Raw genomic sequence first — 16,207 nt, forward strand, 5'->3', positions numbered from 1 at the left:
TAAAAGCCTCTAATGTATTTGCCTCTACCACCATACCAGACAGTGCATTCCTGGCATCCACCACTCTCTGAGTAAGAAACCTTGCCCCTCACATCCCCCTTGAACCTACCTCCTCTCACCTTCAATGCATACCCTTTGGTATTAGTCTGATTGTGCTGGCAGCAGCCCACAACTCACTAACCCTAACCGTACTTCTTCAGAATGTGGCAGGAAACCCACACGATCATGGGAAGAATGTAGAAGCTGCGTACAGACAGTGGTGGGAGTTAAGCCCCAATTGGAGATCACTGGTGGTGTAAAGTGATTACACCACCCATTGTTAACCCTGTAATAAGAGTTAATGCCTACTGCACAGAGCTGCTTTGGGAACTGGAGCCAACAGCACAGGAACAGTAGCAAACCACACCTCAGAACTAAAACCATCTACACTTCATTTGTTTTTTTTAATTTTTTTTTATAAACTTTTTTTATTGTTTTCAAATAATTACAGAAATAAAAGAAAATATATACCCTTTCCCCCCTCCCCTTAACCCCTCCCCCCTAACACCCCATAGAAAAAAAAAAGAAAGAGTACCTGGATATCGGAAGATCCCCACATGCTCCATGGAGTTCGTAATAACTTTAGTATATATATTTCTTTCCCCAAATAACCAATTATTTCATCTTCGGAGCACCTATATATTTAATCCTGTCTTTTGTAAATAAGGGCGCCAAATTTTCAAAAATGTTTCATATTTATCTCTTAAATTATAAGTAACTTTTTCAAATGGAATACAGCTATAAATTTCCTTCTTCCAACGATCTATACTTAAATATGTATCTGATTTCCAAGTAACTGCAATAGCCTTTTTGGCTACTGCCAGTGCAATTTTTATAAATTCTTTCTGATATTTATTCAATTTAGGTTTCGGTTTTATCCCTTCAATATCGCCTAGTAAAAATAATATTGGATTATGTGGAAGTTGTGTTCCAATAATTTGTTCCAATAAAACTCTTAAATTTGTCCAAAAAGGTTGAATTTTAGAACAAGACCAAGTAGAATGTAAAAAAGTACCGATTTCTTGGTTACATCGGAAACACTGATCGGATAAATTTGGGTTTAATTTATTTATTTTTTGTGGTGTAATATATAATTGATGTAAAAAATTATATTGCACTAATCTTAACCGGACATTTATTGTATTTGTCATACTATCAAGACATAGTCTTGACCAGTTTGTTTCTTCAATTTTAATATTCAAATCACTTTCCCATTTTTGTCTTGACTTATGGACTCCTTGTTTAATTGCCTGTTTTTGAATCAAGTTATACATACAAGAAATAAATTTTTTAATCTTTCCTTTTTGAATTAAAGTTTCTATTTCATTAGATTTCGGCAATAACATTGTTTGACCTAATTTTTCTCTTAAATAAGCCCTTAGTTGGAAGTAACAAAAAAGAGTGTTGTTTGATACTTTATATTTATTCTTTAATTGATCAAATGACACTAATATACCTCCTTCAAAACAATCTCCTATATGTCTAATCCCTTTTTGAAACCAATTATATAATAGTTGATTATCCATTGTAAAAGGAATGTCTATTTTGAATTAAAGATCTCTTTGCTAATAAAGATTTCTTTGTCTCATCATCAACATTTATCTTATTCCATAAGTCGATCAAATGTTTTAATATAGGAGATTCTTTCTTTTCCCGTATCCATTTAGATTCCCATTTATATATAAAATCTTCTGGTGTATTTTCTCCTATTTTATCTAGTTCTATTCTAATCCATGCCGGTCTATCTTTCTCAAAAAAAGATGCAATAAATCTAAGTTGATTTGCTTTATAATAATTCTTAAAATTTGGAAGTTGTAACCCTCCTAGATCAAATTTCCATGTCAATTTTTCCAACGATATTCTTGACATCTTACCTTTCCAAAGAAACTTCCTCACATATTTGTTTAACTCTTGAAAAACTTCTGGGGTAGTTGTATTGGTAGTGATTGAAATAAGTATTGTAGTCTAGGGAATATATTCATTTTTATGGTATTTACTCTAACTACTAATGTTATTGGTAATACCATCCATTTATCAAGATTTTCTTGAGTTTTTTTCAATAATGGTAAGTAATTTAATTTATATAAGTTCTTTATTTCATTATCAACTCTTATACCTAAATATTTTATACCATTTGCCGGCCATCTAAATTGAGTTATTAATCGACATTGACTATAATCTCCTTTGGTAAGAGGTAAAATTTCACTTTTATCCCAATTTATTTTGTAACCTGATATTTTCCCATATTCTTCTAATCTGTAGGATAATTTACGCAATGAGTGCAATGGGTTTGTTAAATAAAGCAGAACATCATCAGCAAATAAAGTTAATCTTGTATTCTTCCTGATTAACTCTGAAACCCTTAATATCTGGGTCCATTCTAATTAATTCAGTTAATGGTTCTATCGCCAACACGAATAAAGCAGGTGATAATAGACAACCTTGCCTAGTTGACCTTGTTAACTGAAATGGTGTTGAAATTTGACCATTTGTCACTACTTTAGCTTTGGGATTAGTATTTAAGGTTTTAATCCATTTTATAAAAGATACTCCTAATCCATATTTTTCCAATACCTTAAATAAAAAATCCCATTCCAATCTATCAAATGCTTTTTCTGCATCTAAAGCAACTGCCACACTCATTTCCTCCCTCTTTTGCGCCAAATGAATTATACTAAATAACCGAGTTACATTATCTGCCGATTGTCTATTTTTAATCAATCCTGTTTGATCCATATGTACTAATTTTGTTAAGTATTTAGATAATCTGTTAGATAAGATTTTTGCTATTATTTTATAATCAGTGTTTAATAAAGAAATAGGTCTATATGATGCTGGCTTTAAAAGATCTCATCTTTTTTTGGCAATACTATTAAAATAGCTGTCGAAAAAGATTCTGAAAGTTTATGCGTTCTTTCCGCTTGATGTATTAACGCCATAAAAGGAGGAATTAATAAATCTTTAAACTTTTTATAAAATTCAGGCAGAAAACCATCTTCTCCTGAAGATTTATTACTTTGAAGTGATCCTAGAGCTTCTTCGACCTCTTTCAATGTAAAATCTAATCCCTTCTGTTCTTCCATATTTAATTTTGGAAGAGTTATTTGTGATAAAAACCTTTCTATCTTGACATTATCATTTTGTGATTCTGATTTATACAACTCAGAATAAAAATTCTTAAAAGTTTCATTAATTTCTAAAGGTTTATAAGTAATTTTATTTACTCTTGTTCGAATTGCATTTATTGTTTTAGAAGTCTGGTCTGTTTTTAACTGCCATGCAAGGACCTTATGTGATCTTTCACCTAGTTCATAATATCTCTGTTTAGTTCTCATAATTGCTTTTTCTGTTTGATATGTCTGGAGTGTATTATATTGTAACTTCTTATTAATAAGTTGTCTTCGTTTTCCTTCTGTCATATTTCTTTGAGATTCTTTTTCTAATTTTGTAATCTCTTTTTCCAATTGATCAATTTCTATCATATATTCCTTCTTAATTTTAGAAGTATAACTTATTATCTGACCTCTCAAATATGCCTTCATTGCTTCCCACAATATAAATTTATCATCAACTGAATGTGAATTTGTATCTAAAAAGAACTGAATCTGCTTTTTCATAAAATCACAAAAATCTTGACGTTTTAGTAATATTAAATTAAATCTCCATCTATAAATTGATTCCTCTTTATCTATCATTATCATTGTCATTATCAAAGGAGAATGATCTGACAATATTCTCCCTTTATATTCCATATTTTCCACTCTATCTTGAATATTCGTTGATAATAGGAAAAAATCTATCCTTGAATATGTTTTATGTCTATTTGAATAAAATGAATAATCTCTTTCTTTTGGATTAATTCTTCTCCATATATCAATCAAATTTAAGTCTTTCATCAATGATAGAGTTAATTTTACTACTTTTGATTTTGTGACAACCTTTGTTGATCTATCTAAAACTGGATCTAGACAAAAGTTAAAATCTCCACCTATTAATATTTTGTCATGTGCGTTAGCCAAATTCAAAAAGACCTCTTGTATAAATTTTACATCATTTTCATTTGGTGCATAAATATTCATAAGAGTCCATAGTTCTGAAAAAATTTGACAATGTGTAATTACATATCTCCCTGCCGAATCAATTTTGTATTTTAATTGGTAAATTTTTGTTAACCAAAATTGCAACTCCTCTCGCTTTTGAATTAAATGAAGCTGCAATAACATTTCCAACCCAGTCTCTTTTTAATTTCTGATGTTCTATGTCTGTTAAATGTGTTTCTTGTAAAAAAAGCCATATCTGTTTTCATTTTTTTAATGTATGTTAAAATTCTTTTTCTTTTTACCGGTCCATTAAGCCCATTAACATTAAAACTTTAAAAATTCAGTAAATTAGTCGTTATTTTTAATTATGTTACTCCAATCTATAATAATACCTAATCTTTCAACTTTCGTGGTATCTTGGGAAATCTTTTTAAAGTTCTCCATGTTGCTGTGTGTCCCCACCGATCATCCAGGCAGAAAGATAGAAGAAAAATAGAGTATAAAGAAAAAAACAAAATACCCCCCTACTAATGTTGTGGGAAAAAAAAGAACACAACATTACCCTCCTCTGTTGTACGGATCATGGCGATCGCCATGATTACACACGTGAATCCCGCAGTAACCGATCCAAAGCTTCCCAGCCCCCCTGCAACATAAAAAAGTATATATATAAGAAGAAAAAAAAATATTATTCTCAATTAGTATTTCTGAAATTTTACTTTTCTCCCCTGTATCATCCTTAAATGTCCATCATTTCCATTCACTGTCTCTATCTTCATCTTTAATCCATTACGCTTGGAAGTCTCTATGTGTAATTAGCGAATAAATGGAAGTTTTTGTGCGAACTCCTCTGCTTCTCGATAATCGGTAAAAAATCTTCTTTTTCCCTCCTCCAAAAAAATTATCAGTGTTGCTGGGTGACGCATTATAAATTTATAACCCTTTTCCCATAAGACTTTTTTCACTGGGTTAAATTCCTTCTTTCTCTTCAAAAGGTTATAACTTATATCAGGATAAAAAAGAACTGCCTTCCCTGCTATCATCAATGGCCCGTTTCTCTTTTTGGCACATTGGGCAGCTGCCTTCAGGATCTTTTCTTTATCTTGGTATCTTAAGCATTTTATCAAAATTGATTGTGGATTTTGATCAGCTTGAGGTCTTGACCTTAAGGCTCTATGAGCCCTTTCAATCTCAATTAGAGTTTCTCCTTCCATTTCCAATTTTTCACGGATCCATTTTTGAAAAAAATTTATTGGATCTTCTCCTTCTATATCTTCTTTGAGTCCAACAATTTTAATATTGTTTCGTCTACTAAAATTTTCAAGCTTATCAATTTTTTCCATAAATTGTTTTCTTTCTGATGTCCAGGCAGTAATATCATTTTCCATTTTATTCATTCTTTCAACCATGTCTTCCGTTGTAGTTTCCAAATCTATAATTCTCTTTTCCATTTTTTCCTGTCTTTTTGTCATTTTATCAAACATAATCTCCATATTTGTCATTTTTCTTTTGATTTCTTTTAATGCGCCTAATTTACGCATTATTTGCATCAAAGTCTTTTCTATATTTCCAGAAAAACTTTTACCTCTATCTTCATCTGATTTTTCCAGAGAATCTGACTCTCCCTCAGATTCACTTTCACTTTCAGTTTCAGTCGTAACTGGGATTTGTAGTTCTGGTTGCTCTCGTTTGCGCATGCTCCTTCCTTCACGTTTGCGCAGTTCTCGTCGGTCTTTTTCTTTAGAAATGGTCAATGTTGCCGCAGTTTCCTGTTCTGTATCGCCGGAGGTGAAATGTACCTGAGCCCGTGGTTCTTTGGCAGAAGTGGGTCTTGATTCTGTTCCAGCTTGCGTTGTCTTCACGATAGTAGTTTTCTTCATCTTCTGTTTGTGAGGCATAACTTGAAACAATCTGGAGTAGTTTATAAGTAACTTTTAGAAAGTATTGACCAACTTTTCTTCACTTAAACATTAATTTATTGATTTTTTACGGGAGAGCTGGGTTCCAGCGTCTCGATCCTACGTCATCACGTGACGTCCCCCCACACTTCATTTGTTAAGCTGCATCATTGCAAATGATCATCTGACTTACTTGCACTCAAAAGGCTGAGAGCTGCCAAGTCATTGAATTGGTCCACCAGAGCATAAGAGCAGGTTGACCTTGAGTTCAACATCTGCAAGGCAAAAGACCTCGACCAAACTGAGCAATACACAAAATACTGGAGAAACTCAGCAGGTCAGAAACATTTATGGAGAGGAATAAACGGTCAACGTTTTCAGGCTGCAACCCTTCATCAGAACAGGAAAGGAAAAGTAAGAAGGTGGGTGGAGGGGAGGATGAAGTACAAGGTGGCAGGTGATAGGTGAAACTTGGAGATGGGGAGGGGGTGAAGTCATGAGCTGGGAGGTTGGTGAAAGATTTAAAGGGCTGCAGGAATCTGATGGGGGAGGACATGAGACCATGGAAGGAAGAAGGGGAATGGGGAGAAGCACCAGAGGGAGGTGATGAGCAAATAAGAAGATGAGATGAGAAGGGAATGGTGGTGGGGGGGGGGGGGGGGTGCAGAATTTACCAGAAGATAGAGAAATTTTGTTCATGCCATCAGGTTGGAGGCTATCCAAACAAAAGATGTAACTCTACCAAACTAAATCCACTGCTCGCTGCCCTCTGTCACTGAAGGATTTGGTAAATGTAAGCCACTTCCCATATGTTAGATTTCACCTCTCAGCAGAGGTGGACGTTGATGAAACTTGCCATCACTCTCACAGGGCTTTGATTAATCAAAGTGAACATCCTTCAGCATCTTGTGAAATTTAACTACATTTCGCCCTCCTTATCCATGGGTTCCGCATGCACGAATTCAACCAATCGCGGATCGGGAAAACCCGGAAATTCTCTCTCCAGCACTTGTTTGAGCATGTACAGACTTTTTTTTCTTATCATTATTCCCTAAACAATACAGTATTACAACTATTTACATAGCATTTGCATTGTATTAGGTATTATAAGTAATCTAGAGATGATTTAAAGTATACGGGAAGATGTACATAGGTTACAGCAGATCGGGAATCAAGAAAAAAAAACAGAAGTTCTCTAAGTTGGAACAGGTACATCCCGTATTATTTAGTGCCAGTTAGTCAAATGTTTGTTTTAGTATATAGTATATTACCTTTCTATGCATATAATACACTTAAGAAACGTATGTATTTCAATAATTAAACCACTGCGTTGCTTAGTAATAACTGTAGCTTTCACCGGGGCAGGGCTTTCACATGCTCCATTATTCTCACTTTATCCTTTAAAATTGTTCCAATCATTGACCGACTGTAGCCTAATGCTTTTCCAATGACCGATGGCATTTCACCTCTTTCCGATTGCTTTATTATTTCCACTTTATTTTCAATTGTGATCATTCTCCGGAACAGAAGCACTGCAGGTGGCAGGCCCCAAGCTCTGCTGGGTTCTAAAGTCCACCGACTTGAGTGTCCACGTTTTTTTGCTATCCGCAGGGGGTCCTGGAACCAATCCCCCGCAGATAAGGAGGGCCAACTGTACTTCCAAAGGTAGACACTGCAAACTTGGCATGCACTGGTTGGATTGACCATGGAACAGTACATCACAGTGTGGGTTCTTTCACTTACTCGAAGATCAGTCTAACCCTTTCATTCCACACAGCCCTCCATTTTTCTTTCATCCATGTTTCTGAAATATCTCTACTGTAGCACTCCCAGCTGTGTATTCCATGCACTCACCACTTTTGCCCACATGCCCCACCAATCAAGGTCACATGAAGCCATGGGAGCAGGTGGTAGGTGGTCGTATGAGCAGCTGGTGCATATCACAAGTTCTGGTTATGTGACCACTGACACCAGACCGATAATCACTGAAGGGTATTGGTAATGGTTGGGGTCACTCATCTTGTAAAGGCACTGCCCAGATGGTGGCAATGGCAAACCACATCTGTAGAAAAATTTGCCAAGTACAATCGTGGTCATGGGATTACCAAGTGTGTAAAACATGATTACCCACGTCATACGACACAGCACATAACAAACGAATGAACCTTTCCTTCATTCACCTTAAAACTACGCCCTCTTGTATTAGCCATTTCTGCCCCAGAAAAAGATGCTGGCTGTTCACTCAATCTATGCCTCTCATTATGTTGTAAACCTCTATCAAATTCCTTCTCACTCTCCTCTGCTAGCTTACTCAACCTTTTCTTATAAGACATGCTCTGTAATCCATGCAGCATCCTGGTAAATGTCTTCTGCACTCCCTCTAAATCTATCACATCCTATAATGAGTCAACCAGAACTGAACACAATACTTCCAAACGTGGTCTAACCAGGATTTTATAGAGATGCAGCATTACCTCGTAAATCTTGAACTCAATCCCCTGACTAATGAATGCCTTCTTAACAGCCCTTTGTGGCAGATTTTGGGAAGAAACAATCAGCTAAACAGAGGAAAAGACTGAGTAGTGCTCAAGAGTGAGTAATTTCAAGTTCCTGGGAGTCACCATCTCTGAGGATCTATCCTGGATCCAAAATACTGATGTAGTTACAAAGAAGGCACAACAGCAACTATATTTCAGTCAGAGTTTCTGGAGATTTGGTACGTCACCAAAGACACCTGCAAATTTCTGAAGAAGTACTGTGGTGAGCATTCTATCTGGCTGCATCACTGTTTGGTGTGGGGGGGGGGGGGGTGGTGGCTACTGCACAGGATCGAAAGTAGCTGTAGAAAGTTGTGAACTCAGTCAGCTCCATCATGGACAGCAGCCTCCGTAGCATCCAGGACATCTTCAAAGAGCGATGCTTCAAAAAGGCAGCATCCATTATTAAGGACCACTATCACCCAGGACATGGCATCTTATTGCTACCATTGAAGAGGAGGTATAGGAGCCTGAAAAGTGCACACACAATGATTCAGGAACAGCTTCTTCCCCTCTACCCTCTGATTTCTGAATGAACATTGAACTGACATTTGTATACTTAAATTTTATTATTATGTATTGCATTGTACTGCTGCCACGTAACAAATTTCACAACATATGCCAGTGATATTAAACCTGATTCTGATGCTGAAATCTTCAAAACAGTACCCATGATCACTTATATTTATTCAAATTGCTGAAGGAGCCTTCTGCTCCATGCTTTGAAGAACTTTTAGCAAGTCCTACATATCTAGGCCTCAAACTGCGGTGGCGTCTCTTTACAGCCACCCAGGAGAGAGGCCTCGGAGTTTTTGCGTTTCACTGAATGCATTGTGGCGTGGCATCCAAGCTGCAGTTGTTGCTGCTCTCCAATGTTCGCTTGGCAGAAGACAAGCGGCTATAAACTGTAGGCTCCTGCAAATTCCATGGGGCTTGGTTCTATATGGTGACATATACAGTTGCAAGAAAAAGTTTGTGAACCCTTTGCAATTACCTGGTTTTCTGCATTAATTACTCATAAAATGTGATCTGATTTTCATCGACATCACAATAATAGACAAACACAATCTGCCTGAACTAATAACACATGAACAATTGTACATCTTCTTGTCAGTACACTGAACAATCTCAGCCTAGGTTCAAAAATGTATGTGAACCTCTGGGGTAATGTCTTCTACAAAAGCTATTTGGAGTCGGGTGTTATAATCAATGAGATGAGATTGGAGGTGTGGGTTGTAGAGGTGCCCTGCCCTATTTAAAAAAAAGACACATAAAGTCAGGTTACTGTTGAGCCTGCTCTTCTCAAGGGTAGCAGTCTGTCACCTGAAGCTTAATAGAAGTTGAATGACGTAACAAGGCAATGATCCGAAGCACAGGAGTAAATCAACAATAGACTGGTTTAAAAAGAAGAAAATTTTATTTTGGAATGGTACAGTTCAAGTTCAGACCTTAACCCAATTAAGTCTGTGGCATGACCTAAAGAGGGCTCTGCATGCAAGGTATCCCAGAAATATTGATGAGCTGAAACAGTTTTGTATGTATCAGTGGTCTGAAATCCCTCCTCACTGTTGTGTAAGTCTAATCAGCAACTGCAGGAAACATTTGATTGAGGTTATTGCTACTAAAAAAGGTTCTACCGGTTATTAAACACAGGGGCAGATACATCTTCCAGCCTAGACTGAATAATTAAACAATGTGTTCACTAAAAACATGAAAAGTATGATTGCTTGTGTGTTATTAGTTTTGGCAGATTCTGTTTTTCTATTGTGAATTAAATGAAGATGAGACTATATTTATGAGAAATTAGTGCAGTAAGCCAGGTAATTGTAAAGGATTCACAAACTTTTCTTTGCAACTGTGTATTTTTGTATGAAAGTATTTCATTGACATTTTATATGTATTTTTATCTTATGCATGCTGTGTGTGACTGTTGGGACTGTGCTTTGCACCTTGGACTTGGAGTAATGCTCTTTTGTTTGGCTGTATTCGTGTATGGGTGAATAACATTTCAACTTGAACTTGATGCATATCAGAAGGAGTGCTGCAGCTTACAAACTATCCACCTCTCCCATCAGTTTCTGCAGTTCTTTCACTTGGCCCTGTCAGCCACCTCAGGTCCCACAAAGATGAGAAAATCTGCAAATGCAGGAAATCCAAGCAACACACAGAATGCTGGATGAACTCCCCAGGCTAGGCAGCATCTATTGAAAAGAGTAAACAGTTGATGTTTTGGGCTGGAACCCTTCATCAGTGCACAGATTCTCCAGCATTTTGTGTGTGTTGCATAGGTCCCACAAAGCTGGAGTGAAAACAAGTCCTCAATCCCAATGAGCTGAACACTTGGTCACTGAAAATAATAAGCACAGATTTATCAAAATATGCCTGACAGAGCTTACAAAGAAGCTGGTAACATCTGCTGACCTTTATGCATCTATTTATTAACACAAAACTTTCCTGAAGGATTCCAACTCCAGTAATGAGCACCGCAGTGAATTGCTGAGATCAGCTGCACAGCTGGTAAAAATCTCTTTGTAATTCCACCAGAGATTACTGTATTCAGAACGAACGATGGTGTTAATACTTCTTGGGCCTGTGATGTTTATCATGTAATTTCCATATGTCTACAATTGTGTAATTTTGAAATAAGATGTATTATGTATTTGCAAAAAGTTAGTCTTCACAAGCCAAGTCATAGATCACTACATCACAGAAAGGGGCCCGTCAGCTCATCTAGTCCATGCTGAATCATTCATCTGCCTAGTCCCATCGACCTGCAACTGGACCATAGCCGTCCATATCCCTCCCATCCAGAATCAATCAGGCATAGAATCACCAGCATATGTCATGAAATTTGTTAACTTTACAGCAACAGTGCAATGCAATACATTATAGAGAAAAAAGTGAATTACAATAAGTATATAAAATAGTTAAATATGTACTGCAAAAAAAGGGAAAAAAGTGAGGTAGTGTTCATGGGTTCAACGTCCATTCAGAAATCAGATGGCAGAGGGGAAGCAGCTGTTCCTGAGATATTGACTGCGTGCCTTCAGGTTTCTGTACCTCCTCCCCGATGGTAGCAACGAGAAGAGGACATGTCTTGGGTGATGGCAATTCTTAATGATGGATGCCACTTCTCTGAGGTATCACTCCTTGAAGATGTCCTGGATACTATGGAGGCTAGTGACCATGATGGAGCTGACAAATTTTACAACCCTCCAGCTTACTACGATCCTGTGCTGTAGCCCCCTCCCCACTACCAAACAGTGGTGCAGCCAGTTAGAATGCTTTCCACTGTACATGTGTAGAAATTTGGGAGTGTCGTTGGTGACCAACCAAATCTCTTCAAGCTTTCAATGAAATATAGTTGCTGTCGTGCCTTCTTTATACAGTAGCTGCTTTGATATATTGGGTTCAGGATGGGTCCTCAGAGATATTGACACCCAGGAACTTGAAATTGCTCACTCTTTTCACTTCTGATCCCTCTATAAGGAATGGTGTGTGCTTCATCGTCTTACCCTTTCGAAGTCCACAATCAGTTTTTATCCATGTGCTTCTCTAGATATTTCGTAAATGTTGCAATCGAACCCGCATCCACTGCCTGTGCTGGCAACTCCTTCCACACTCTCACCACCTTCTAAGTGAAGAAGTTCTCCCTCCCATATTTCATGTTTCACCCATTAATAAGTTTTTTAAACGTTTCTGTTCATTGTTCTTGTTTTTGATGGTTAGTATTTACTGTTTAAAACGAGGCACAAAAATCATTGTGGACTTCAGGATGGTGCAGATGAATCATCCCCCTCTGCAAATACAGAGAGTGAAGTGCACTACGTTCCTGAGATTTCACACTAAGTATGACCTCACCTGGTCCCTTAATATCACCTCCCTGAACAAGAAGGCACAGAGTGCCTCCACTTTCTAAGGAGATTGAGACAAGCGAGGCTGCCCCCTGCCCACCTTAACTGAATTTTATAGGAGCATCATTGAGAGCGTACTGACAAGTTGTATCTCCTCCTGATAAGGGAGCAGTCAAGCATCGGACCGGAAGTCCCGACAAAGGACTGTAAGAACAGTCAGAAAGATCATAGGGATCACCCTGCCATCCATCGAGGATGTTTATCAGGAGTGCTGTGTAGGCAGGGCCCTTTAGCATTATTAAGGATCCCATCCATCCATCTAGTATCCTCTTTGATTTTCTACCATCAGACTGGACACTTCGATGCATAAAGACAAGAATGGTCAGGATGGGAAACGGTTTCTTCCCTCAGGCCATTGGCTTCTGAACTCCCTGCCACATCACATTCGAAATGTCACTGGATAATTCGTACTGTACCCTACAGTATTTAATTTGTGCACTTTATCTATGTGTAATTCATCTGTAGATTTTATTCTGACTTTCCTAAGTTATTGAGTATTATATGTGTGCCATGTGTACTACCATGCTGTATGCCCTGGTTTAGAGAAACGTTGCCTCGTTTGATGGTATACATGTATATTGTTAACTAACAGTGAACTTGTACTTGGCCATTGGTGAGGATTTTACACAATGACTCCCAAGGAATCCTGGATATTGAGAAATGAAGAGCAAAAAGGTACTTAACATTTAAATCAAAACGGCAAAGGGGGAACTCTTAAAAGTAGTATAGGCAAGTTAGATTAAGGAAAATGGATCTAATTATTGAAACAGGATTAATCTGCACTGGAAAAGACACATTAATCAAGGATCATCAGGATGGCATTAATAAAGGGAGATCCTGTTATAAAGTAGATTGTCACTCTGTGTGTGTTAATGAGGCTAATTAAACACAATCTGCATGAATTTCAGTGAAGCTTTTGACAAGGTCCTTCGTGGGGGAAAATGTCCAGAAAACAAGACACCATGGCATCCTAGAAAACTTGACACCTTGGCTGTGAAATAGACAGTGATAGGGAGGGACTTGACGGTCAAGGGCTGTTTTTGCAATTAGAAGTCAGAGACCATCAAGGTACCTACAGAGCTGGCACTTTTGGTATTTAATGACGTTGGTATGCATGTCCAAGGAAGGCAGAATAAATACAGATAAAGGTCAGTTAGGTTTTTGGGATACTTCATTTGTCAGCACAATATAAAAGATGATATATGATAATTTATAACATTAGTTTGACCACAGTAATGGTCAGTGCATTTCAGAAGAATGGATTGCACTGGAAAAGGTCCAGAGGTATATTATGAGGATGTTAACTGGGATGAAATGTTTTAACCTTAAGGAGAGACTCAGTTGGGTTTTTCCCCTATGGGCAGACATCTTTGAGGAGAGAGCTGACAGGAATGCCAAGTCAGGATTAGTATAGATGGGGTAGATCCCCAAGCCATTGCCAAGCTCAGATTTGTGGTCAGTGATTGGATATTTAGAGTGGATTTGAGAAAGAATTTTTCATCCAGAGGTTGGTTGAAACATGGAACACACTGGCTTAATGGATGATGGAAGCAGCTTCTCCCATACTACCTAGAAACAGTTAGATGGGCACTTAAAGCACCACATAATGGAAGGCTAGAAAATAGTTTTGCTGTACATGAGCATGATGAGTTGAAGGGTCTCTTCATGCGGCATGGTTCTATGCAAATTAACATTTGTTAAAAGTCAATTGATTGATAACTAGCTATGATTGATAACTAGCTCCTGAAAATTTGACATTGTTGAAAAGCTTCCTTCAGTTTTTTGAAGAAGGATGCTTGAATGTGAAGTCCTCTTTATAAATTCCTTCATCATTCAGCTTCCCGTAACCTCTCAGATCTCTTCCTTATCAAAATATCAGCCTGTGCCCTCTGGTGTTCTTACTCAAGCCAAGTAATCTCGGCTTCCTCTACAGATTTTTTTTTTTGTAAATACATCCGTGTTGCAATTTTTTTCTTTTTTCTAGCTCCTTTCTGTTAATACTCAGCATTTACTAAATGTCACCAATCGTCTGTTAAGCTTCTAAACTAAATGGAGGCAGTTCTGTGCCCTTTTTATTCCCAGGGTCCTTTATCCTTCATAGCTTCTGTGAATAACAATGAAATGAACTATTTGTGTGTGTGCGGGATTCATCTTGTGGTCTGGACATTTGACCTAAAGTATGTGGGTTTGAGAAGTGTGTATGTGGCTCCAGAGAACAGTGTGTTCCATCCCTTAATATCATTGTGTATTTGCTATTGAGAATTTTGACTTTTGTTTTAAATATTGCCATACACTCAGTGGCACCTTTACTAGGTACAGCACTGGAACCCAGTCCATCCACTTCAAGGTTTGATGTGTGTGCATTCAGAGATGCTCTTCTGCACACCACAGTTGTAATGCATGGTTATTTGAGTTACTGTCACTTTCCAGTCAGCTTGAACCAGAATGACAGTTCTCCCCTGACCTCTCTCATTAACAAGGCATTTTTTCCCACAGAATTGCGCACTGGATGTCTTTTGTTGTAAACTCTATAGAAGGGGTTCCCATCCTGGGGTTCATTGGCCCCTTTGCTTAATGGTATTGGTCCAGGGCATAAGAACACTTGGGAGCCCCTGATCTAGAGAGTATGTGTGAAAATCCCAGGATCAGCATTTTCTGAGATACTCAAACCACCCCATCTGGCACCAGCAATCATTCCATGGTCAAAGTCACTTAGATCACATTTCTTCTCCATTCTGATCTTTGGCCTAATTAACAACTGATCCTCATGACTATGTCTACATACTTTTATGCACTGAGTTACTGTCACATGATTGGCTAACTAGATTAAAGAACAGGTGTACAAGTGTGCATAATAAAGTGGCCACTGTAAGCATAAGATTTCTACTGCTTCACTAATGAACTCTAATACTTTATTTATTTTTTAAATGATTTATATATGGTTGTTATTTTGTCAGTAGGGAAGGATGTATTTAGATGTTATGATTTTGAAATTCTGAAGCCTTTGCTCAACACAAGCAAATCGTGTCTGTTGATGAAATGTTGTTGAAAGGTCTCGGCCCAAAATGTTCCCCTCCATGGGTGCTGCCTGAGTTGTGCTGCCCCAGCATTTTGTGTGTTTTGCTCAATATTTCCAGCATCTGAAGAACTCTTGTGTTTATGATAATCAGTGTTACATTGCCAGTTAAGAACAGTATAACACCACAGTGGTGTAGTGTTTAGTGTCACAATGTTACAGCTCGGGAAGAGTAACGGGGGAGTTCATTTCCAGTATCCTCGATAAACAATTTTGTACATTTCTTCCCATGTGCACGTGGGTTTCCTTCAGGTGTCCCAAAAGTCCAAAGACATATTGGTTAGGTTCATAAGAACAATAAAATAAGGGCAGGAGTAGGCCATCCGGCCCATCGAGCCTGCCCCACCATTCAATAAGATCATGGCTGATCTGTCTGTAAACTCAGCTCCATCTACCTGCCTTTTCCTCATAACACTAAATTCCCCTACTATGTAAAAATCTATCTAACTGTATCTTAAATATATTTAGTGAAGAAGCCTCAACTGCTTCCCTGGGCAGAGAATTCTACAGATTCACCACTCTCTGGAAAAAACAGTTCCTCCTCATCTCCATCTTAAATCTTCTCCCCTGAATCTTGAGGCAATGTCCCCTAGTACTAGTCTCACCTACCAATGGAAACAACTTGGATCGTTGTAAATTGTCCTCTGATTAGGCTAGTTTTAAATAGGTAGGTTGCTGGGTGGTGCGACTCGGGGCTGGAAGG

The 16,207-nt window shown here is 37.8% G+C and overlaps 1 protein-coding gene across 3 annotated transcripts in view; it reads left to right on the plus strand.

Annotated features, from left to right (window-relative positions):
• The window catches only part of dgcr8 (DGCR8 microprocessor complex subunit), a 65,185-nt gene that overhangs the window by 27,385 nt on the left and 21,593 nt on the right, over positions 1–16,207 (plus strand). The window contains exon 10 of one of the 3 annotated variants that reach the window (XM_073051908.1): positions 3,023–4,261. The exons of the other annotated variants lie outside the window; for them this stretch is intronic. Coding sequence (XP_072908009.1) covers positions 3,023–3,097 — 75 coding nt within the window. The 3' untranslated portion in view covers positions 3,098–4,261. Of the gene's footprint in view, positions 1–3,022; positions 4,262–16,207 lie in introns of those variants that run through there. 3 annotated transcript variants of the gene reach the window in all.

This window comes from Hemitrygon akajei, chromosome 7, assembly GCF_048418815.1.
Source record: "Hemitrygon akajei chromosome 7, sHemAka1.3, whole genome shotgun sequence".
In the NCBI taxonomy this organism is placed as follows: domain Eukaryota; kingdom Metazoa; phylum Chordata; class Chondrichthyes; order Myliobatiformes; family Dasyatidae; genus Hemitrygon; species Hemitrygon akajei.